This window comes from Oncorhynchus masou, chromosome 19 (assembly GCF_036934945.1).
Source record: "Oncorhynchus masou masou isolate Uvic2021 chromosome 19, UVic_Omas_1.1, whole genome shotgun sequence".
In the NCBI taxonomy this organism is placed as follows: Eukaryota; Metazoa; Chordata; class Actinopteri; order Salmoniformes; family Salmonidae; genus Oncorhynchus; species Oncorhynchus masou.
In genome coordinates this window covers 29,424,954-29,433,860 of record NC_088230.1, presented here as the reverse complement: position 1 = coordinate 29,433,860, position 8,907 = coordinate 29,424,954, and the positions used below count along the sequence as shown (strand labels likewise).

General features: G+C 42.0%; 1 protein-coding gene across 2 annotated transcripts; it reads right to left on the bottom strand.

Moving 5' to 3' along the window:
* Positions 1 to 734: 734 nt before the first annotated feature.
* LOC135506119 (protein FAM177A1-like) lies at positions 735 to 6,263 on the bottom strand. 2 transcript variants are annotated; one of them, XM_064925567.1, is made up of 5 exons: positions 6,107 to 6,263; positions 5,567 to 5,764; positions 5,365 to 5,431; positions 5,139 to 5,236; positions 735 to 2,767 (listed from the first exon to the last, which is right to left on the bottom strand). In XM_064925567.1, the coding sequence occupies exons 1-5, from the start codon at positions 6,173 to 6,175 to the stop codon at positions 2,555 to 2,557; spliced, it is 645 nt and encodes a 214-aa protein (XP_064781639.1). In that variant the 5' UTR covers positions 6,176 to 6,263; the 3' UTR covers positions 735 to 2,554. The 2 variants fall into 2 exon arrangements, with proteins under 2 accessions (XP_064781639.1, XP_064781638.1); XM_064925566.1 differs by having other exon boundaries at positions 5,561 to 5,764; positions 6,107 to 6,262.
* Positions 6,264 to 8,907: the final 2,644 nt, after the last annotated feature.

Sequence of the window (8,907 nt, the reverse complement as noted above, 5' to 3'; positions counted from 1 at the left end):
CAAAAATACATCATGATCCACTGCCAGTATTAGTCTGGTGTATGAGTACCACTCTGTCTGTCTATAGCTTCTTTTGTTGCCGTAGTGAACTGTCCGTGAGTGTCACTGTGTCCGGCCGCGCTGACTGGACAGTGAGATGACTGAGGGTTTGTTTGCAGTATAAGGCTGTCCTTGTGTAGTTCGGCTGGATGCTTTCATGGCACAGACCCCCATACGCTACGCAACGCTGAGTAACGATGAACTGTCTGTCTCACCATGGTACAACCACCCAGAACTACAGTGCCATAAAGTATGAATAAGCTTAGCCTGAATTGCCAATATGGTGTATAAATTAAATATACAGTTACTTTTGGCTATTATGATCCATAGAGAAATCACTGCTACATTCTCCTATGAGACACTATATGTTCTATGGTAAGTGAATGGAGATCAGCAGGTCACGTGTATGGGTTTCTAGCCATCTCTTAATGTTGACAGAGGTCATAGCTGTAGGTCATTCTGGACTAGAGAGAGAAGCCCACACATTGACCTGACCTGGGATTGGCTGCATTGGGAGGTTAGCCAACAGAATGTCATCTCAAGCAGTTCCAGAAAAGGACACAGAAGTCTTTGTTAACCAATAAAGACAATCACGTGTCACTCACTGACACAGTACCACCACATGAGCCAGAGAGAATCCACCACAGATCCTAGTTGACTGGCCAACATGACAGACAAATGAGCAAATACTGTAGTTAAAGCATAGTTAAGTATATTTATTAACAGTTTATCAAGGTGTTGTTACATAAAGTACGTTGTAAAAAAGTGCTCAGAAAATACAAAAATAATAATAAATATGTGAATATCAAAATAAAAGTTTAACATAAAGTTCCTTTACAACAAGGGCAACTGTGCATTAGGCCAATGGGCTAGTAAAAACAAATATGACAGATTATACTGCCTTTACAAAATCTCAGCTACGCCAACAGCCTGAAAAGATGTTCCAAATTACAAGTCACCAAGTGACCACAAGCCAGTAATGCTACACAGGGAAACAACACACCATGTTTAGGTCAGTGCTCAACAAAGTATTTAAACAAATGTTGTCTAAATTAAAACAAAGTGAGTGGCATGCTAGTAGTAGTGTATAAAGGAGGAAGGCTTCCTGTGTTGAGTGCATTAAGGTTTAGGCTACTACTTGGCTCTGTGGTTTAGGTTAAAAAAACACAGCCCTTCAGAGGCACCAGATAGATACACGAGGTTGGAATGTTAGGACCAGCCTCCAGTTAGGGGTAAGGCCACTGGAGACACATAGTTAAACGACACAGTACTACTACCGTACCACACTGTGCCTGTACTATAGGACTACAGAAAGGACAGTGGCACTGCCCACTGAAGGCTAGGCCTGGTAGTCGGATCACTGAAGGCTTGGCCTGGTAGTCGGATCACTGAAGGCTTGGCCTGGTAGTCGGATCACTGAAGGCTAGGCCTGGTAGTCGGATCACTGAAGGCTAGGCCTGGTAGTCGGATCACTGAAGGCTTGGCCTGGTAGTCGGATCACTGAAGGCTAGGCCTGGTAGTCGGATCAGCTTCTGCTTCAATTGACTCTAACTTCTTTGTCGCTACTCTGTCATCGTCCTTCAGTTTGTTGTCATAGTTCTTTGTAGTCTGGTATTAATGACATGACAGAGGCGTGGGCTAAAGCAGTAGCAGGTCTGACTCCCAGGTTTATAGATGGTTCCTTCATATCCACAACCAAATGTGAACTCAGAGAGTAGTGCTGAGCGATTAGAGTTTTTTTGAGGTCGGTTCTGTTTCGATCATTCAAAAATAATTATGGTTTTCAATTTTGGTTTCAATAATTTTTGCAAACATTAAATGCAATATGCATTATGTGGGTTGAATGCTGTTACACAGAATACAACTATTAATAAAAGTCCCATGATGGTAGTGACGGCCCATTACACTTATTAACCATCATTTATTCACATGACTTTAATCAAATATTTCAGTTGTGTATATTACATTTGTTTTATTTGATTCATTTATATTCAATTCCAAGTCATATCTATAGAGCTGCTGCTTGACAAAATCACTATTTAATAATGTAGTTCTTAAAGTGTAAATAAGGCATACTTTTGACGGCTGAATACCAAGTGATTCCTACCAATATCAATCACTTAGATCATGTATTTTCAAGTAGATACACCTCAAAGCAACAGCTGCTCTCTAGATCACCTCACAATCTCGCATTCATCTCTCTTCCGTAGAAGCAGTAAAAGAAACAGACTGAACAAGTAGATGTGCAATGGATTATGGGTATTATAGTTAATTACCACATTTTACACGCTAAACTATGTAGAATATTGGCCTGTTGGAAACTACAACGCCGTACTACGTCGCACAGTTCAGTCTGGATCTGATTTATCTCTAGAGAAACTGTGCAATGTGCACACAAAATTTCAGTTAATCGGTCAGCACTATCAGAGAGACAGACCCCAGAGCGCCTCCACCTCCTTGACAAATTAAAACAAAACAAACATGAACAACACATAATCATCTCTCCAGAAGTTAGTTAGGTTGTTGTCGTGACAATGGCTGGGACCCTGATGGCAGTAGGCGTGGCCTTGGCCTCTTTCTCAACCTGATAGGTGTCTGTGGAGTGGGGGGTGGTAGCGGTTCCCTCTGGCTGATCCGTCATTGGTCCATGGATCTCCTCGTCCTGATTCTCGACAAAGTATTGCTCCGCCTCCTCTGATAACCGGTTGTCCTCATCTTCCTCCTCCTTCTGCGAAGAAAAAGACAATACGTTGTTAATGGAACGCACATAAACATGTGAACCAGCAATGCCCTTTAGGCATCCATTTCAAGTGAATGTGGCTCCGTCTTAGTGATCTCATAACCGAAACCCCAGCCAGATGTGGTGTGATCAACGTGAGACTAGTAATTTCATACTGATTTAAACTGTATAGAGGCCTACCTCTTACCTCATCCTGTAATACTTGCAGAGCAGTGGTATTCAAACTTTTTCAGCGGGGACCACCATTTCTTTTCAAAGGAATTGTCTGTAGAGCTCCGAGACAATTGTGTCGAGGCACAGATCTGGGGAAGGTTACCAAAACATGTATGCAGCATTGAAGGTCCCCAACAACACAGTGGCCTCCTGCATTCTTAAATTGAAGAAGTTTATAACCACCAAGACTCTTCCTATAGCTGGCCACCCGGCCAAATTGAGCAATCGGGGGAGAAGGGCCTTGGTCAGGGAGGTGACCAAGAACCCGATGGTCACTGACAGAGCTCCAGAGTTTCTCTGTCGAGATGGGAGAACCTTCCAGAAGGACAACCATATCTGTAGCACTCCACCAATCAGGCTTTTATGGTAGAGTCGCCAGATGGAAGCCACTCCTCAGTAACAGGCACATGACAGCCCGCTTGGAGGTTGCCAAAAGTCAAAAAGTCTGATGAAACCAAGATTGAACTCTTTGGCCTCAATGCCAAATGGAAATTTGGCACCATCCCTACGGTGAAACATGGTGGTGGCAGCATCATCATGCAGTGGGGATGTTTTTCAGCAGCAGGTACTGGGAGACTAGTCAGGATCGAGGGAAAGATGAACAGAGCAAATTACAGAGATCCTCGATGAAAAGCTGCTCCAGAGCACTCAGGACCTCACACTGGGGTGAAGGTTCACCTTCCAACAGGATAACGACCCATCCAAGACAACGCAGGAGTGGCTTTGGGACAAGTCTCTGAATGTCCTTGAGTGGCCCAGCCAGAGCCTGGACTTGAAACCGAGAGAACATCTCTGGTGAGATAGCTGTCAGAGATGCACCACATTCAACCTGATAGAGCTTGAGAGTATCTGCAGAGAAGAATGGGAGAAACTCTCCAAATACAGGTGTGCCAAGCTTGTAGCGTCATACTCAAGAAGACTTGATGTTGTAATCACTGCCAAATATGCTTCAACAAAGTACTGAGTAAAGGGGCTGAATACTTACGAAAATTGTATATTTCTGTTTTTTTTTGTCAATATGGGGTATTGTGTGTAGTTTGATAAGGTAAAAAAAACAATTAAATCCATTATAGAATAAAGGCTATGACCAAATACTTATTTTCCACCATAATTTGCAAATACATTCATTAAAAAAAATCCTACAATGTGATTTTCTGGATTTTTCCCCCTAATTGTCTGTCATAGTTGAAGTGTACCTATGATGAAAATTACAGGCCTCATCTTTTTAAGTGGGAGAACTTGCACAATTTGTGGCTGACTAAATAATACCACTGTATATATATATTTTTTTAACCCATTGCAATTCCCCCGGGTGGCAACACCAATTTTGAATACCACTGTCGTAGTATACTGGAGTGTTTTTGACCTGACCAAGATATGTTTCAGTTTGAAACATAGTCAATAAAGCGGTGAATTGGGAGCTTTAACAGTGCGAGGGCCTTCTTGTTCTATACTAGTATTCTTTATTAGCCCAGCACCTATGTTAAGGATGTGCGTATGACCACAAACTTTTCAATAGAAGTTACTGTAGTGCTCATGGAAATAATGAGACTACTGTAATGGCGCCCACCATCTGGCCCTCTCTGTCGAGGCGTCTGATTTCCAAGTGCCTTGGAATGGGACTTGACTGGAAGTCTATGGCAGGATTGGAAGACACAACCGATGGTTTTAATTGGTTGAGCTCGCAGTCTATCACCATCCAGCATTACCCTTAAAAACACCCCTCTGGATTTCCAAGTGCGAGCAGTGCAAGTGATTTAGGCTAAACAAGGAAGGGAGTTTGGGAAATAGTATGCATTTTAGAAATAAATTTACACATACACTTTATATGCCTGAACTCAATCAATTTGGCTTCCCAAAAATAATGTGGTCGCTGTGATAGAACATTTCTTTTCATTGACAAGTCCCATCTAATACACCTGCAGCAGGCTCTCTCTCCCACCCTTTCAATTCCCACTTGTTGCAGTGTTTCCAGGCTCTATATGCAGTAGCAATTGAGCCTGGGGTTTAGGTTACTGTTACTACAACACTCTTATAGACACATGCAAAGCATCTATGCCCTTCTATAATTATACACACTTTAGGCATCCCTTCCAAGACGTAAGCCCTCTTAGTGATGGCCCTCATCTGCTTGTTGTGTACATACCTCTTTCCTCATCCTGTAATACTCGTCGATGGCGTACTGGTATTTGGCCGATGTGATTCCAAAGAGCGAGGCCATCCTCTCCCCGAGGTAGTCACAAGCTGAAATACACGTTCTGGAGTTTTACCAACAGCATAGTATTCAAGGCAGTATCAAGGTAGTGTACGGCAGGAGAAGGCCATCAACCCTAGAGGTTTATAATACATATTGTCTCATATCAGGCACCCACCTGAAACAGTGGAGGTAGCTGCTCTCCACATATGGAACCAGAAGTACGGGCCCCAGGTCAGCTTGTTCTGACACACAAACGTGGGTTATTACCAGGTTTTGGAACACATATTATAGGAAGTACAGACGTTAATCGCACATTTCAGTAAAATACACAAACTAAAAACACACACACTTCTATTTAACACACTACACACCCTCACCGCATCGACAGGGGGGGACAGTAGGTCCTTCTTCTCTGGTTCCTTGTCCTCCCCCTCCTCCTCGTCTGTACTGTATTCTTCCATGGTTTCTCCGCTAGAGAAATGGATGATCCTTCGTGGGGCTTTCTCTTCTTTCTGATCCCCCTTCTCCAGGTCTCCCAGCTCGACACTCTCAAAGTCCTTCCCTGTGCTGGGGATCTGGGACACACACACACACACACACACACACACACACACACACACACACACACACACACACACACACACACACACACACACTTCTTGATGACAGGCTGCTGCTTACACACAATTAGATAATCAACCATTTCTATGTTTATCAATGTCTGAATTTTACATAGGCCTACCCGTAGTATGGCCTACGTTTTAAGCGTCAGCATGAGACGATGACAGGCACGAAAACATAGATGCACTAAATTGTAGTAACGTTAACTAGCTAACGCTAGCCAGCTGGTCTGAAAACACCGAAATATAAAGGACCGATAATAAACCATTTTCATAATCTTGACCTGCCGAGCCTACCTTCTCTACGTCCATCGTTTGGCCCAAAGACACGTTCACGTTGGTGAGATACAGAGATATTTCGGCCATGATGCCTCTTTCTTTGTATTCTCCGATGTTTCGTCTGCCCTACACACCCATGCTTGTGGGCATTTAAGCCCTGAACGATGCCCGACAGGCAGTTCTGTCTCCTACGCTGCGTGCCGCCCCCAAGAACACAGCAAATCGCATGCAAGTAACACTGTAGCTAACTCAGCTAGTCTTGTAAGCAAACGAGCTAACTAGTTAGCTATGTACTCTTGTTAGCAAACTAGCTTGTTATCTGTACTGGTTGTTAGTTTGCATAACTGATTTGTGTATAATTCTAAGAGACAGTTCATGTTTTGTGGATTACATTTACAGAGTAAGTTAGCTCCATTCCTGATCAGATTCAATTTCAGCCTTAGAAATTGATCAGATTCAATAGCAGCTTCATAGGCTGATAAATCAGGATTCTGCCTAGATACCATAGACAGCAAGACCACCTAGTTAAGTAGCTAGCTCACAAGATTAGCCAAGTTAGCTGCTATGTTCCTCGAATGCGATTGGCTGTGGTCTTGGGGGCGACACGCAGCCTGGGAGACAGTTGCCTGTCAGGCATTGTTCAGGGCTTAAATGCACCATCACCTTCTTCTTCAACAATATATTGCTGTTCGCACAATTGAGTGTGCATGTCGCCACCTACTGGCTAGGAACATAACAATGGCAGTGCATTTCTTGCCATCTGTAATCTTGACTTCAATTTGTTAGGTAGCTGTGTGGTCTTAAGAGACCACCAGTAAGGTCCTTCTAGTGTTTTGATACTGTGTTCATTCGCAGGTTAAATGTAAGGGTTTGCTAAATGTATATTCATGCTTTGTAGTATTGTGTACACTTTGCTTGTGACTATTTTTATACTAGTTAATTGTGGTTTCACCTGTGTGCTGTGCCATTGAGATACATTGAGAATTAAAACTGCTTGTGAAGACTGATTGTACTAGCCTCTTAGTGAAGAGCCACTAACAAGACCTGTGGATCTTTGTGGAATCCTGCCAGCCCCGTAACCCGTTTCAACAGGTCAGGCTGTTGATGCAGGGTGATCCTGTAAGAGCATGGACATCTCCAAATGGGATTTTTTTTTTGGAAACAGAAGTATCCTGGTCAGGGACAGAGGTTGTTTCTCTGTTGAAGCAGAGAAGTGACCATGGGAGGATATGACAGGGTTATATTCCTGCAGGAAATTATTATTATTTTTTTTAAAGAAAATGTATTAATCAGTGTACTGGTAAAATTTGGAAACCAGCTATAAATGTAAACCTACATTGGAAATTTGCATAACTTCCATGTGGGTATAAAATGTAAAATGACATAGAATAATAATAAAAAAAAAAGATCTCATTTTAATTATAAGAAAGGAAGACGTTCTTAATTAAACACTGTTGTTTTGCTCAAGGTTATTTGCCACAGATAAAATGACGTCAAATCACGTTATATCTACAGTAGCTTTGATTGGACTGTAAAATAATTTTCAATCCTTGTCACATGAAGAGAATTAATGATGAGAAATGATAGATAAAACGTATCGGTACTCATCAGCCATTGGACAATAACATTACACAACAAGTTGGAAATCGCTAATTCAACAATGAGTGGTTTGGAAAGAATCAGTGACAGTGGCTAACTGCAAGCATTGCAAAGCAATCACTAGCCTGCTATTCAGTGGAGTGGCTGTATGGTCCCAAATCTGGGATTGTGTCTCTTTTCCAAGTTTAAAATAATAAACGTTCAACATTGGCCATGCTGTCAATGAAGCATGATATGTGCTTGACTTCAGTGAGTTCAAGACAACTGGGAATTCCGTAAAAAATTAACTCCATCTTGGAAATGTGTGTTGAACAGTCATCCAACTCGGAATTGTAAGTTGGGAACTTGGGCCTCTTTCTAGAACTATGATTTGAAGATCAATGACGTCATCATGATTCAACCATGTTTTTTTCAGAGTTTCCAGTTCTCTTGAAAACACCATAAATCCAGAGATTGCCAGACTTTGATGACAAAATTTGCCCATGAAGGACCGCCTTTCCACTTTCCTGTTCAAGTGAGCACAGCACCACAAGGTGAGTCCAAAAATGTCTCGTATGCTGCTGAAATTATGTAATATGCCAGGGAGATATGTATACTGTAGCTAAGAAAGTAATACTGTGTATGTTGTGTAGTAAGCTGTTAGTAGCCCATTTGCCTCACCCTAATAATTTGGTCTATTTACCCCTCTTAATTTCGCTTACTGTTGACTTGGTGGTGCACATGTAACCAATAACCTGTTTTAGAGAAATGTAATCATCAAATTTTGTAAAGCTTTCATTGTCTGCTTATATGCCTCATTTATTTATCCTACAGTTCTGACTTGGTGTACAGGAAGAACACTGTAAGAACAGCCCATGTTCTGAATTCTGTCACTGTACATTTCAAAAGTGCTTAACAAATAGTTACATAGACTACTTCTGTCCTAGCTCGCTCATTGATGTCTTACTTGAAATTACGGATTGCCTCTTATCCGCTTGTTGTCCCATTATGCCATCATTTGGACATCGCAATTGGAAACCACATTTGTTTAAGCAAGTCAGCCATATCAGATATGTTTTTTGAAAAGGCAGTAAATGAGGCTGAATGAACTGTTTCGCTGCCAGACAAGGCTCCGCCAGATATAGCAGTGGTAAGATGTTGGGACTGCTGTTAGGACAGCTTTATGTAGGCCCTAACAGTTTGTGGGCACCTGTTAAAGTGCAATTAATGTATTGTTTAGT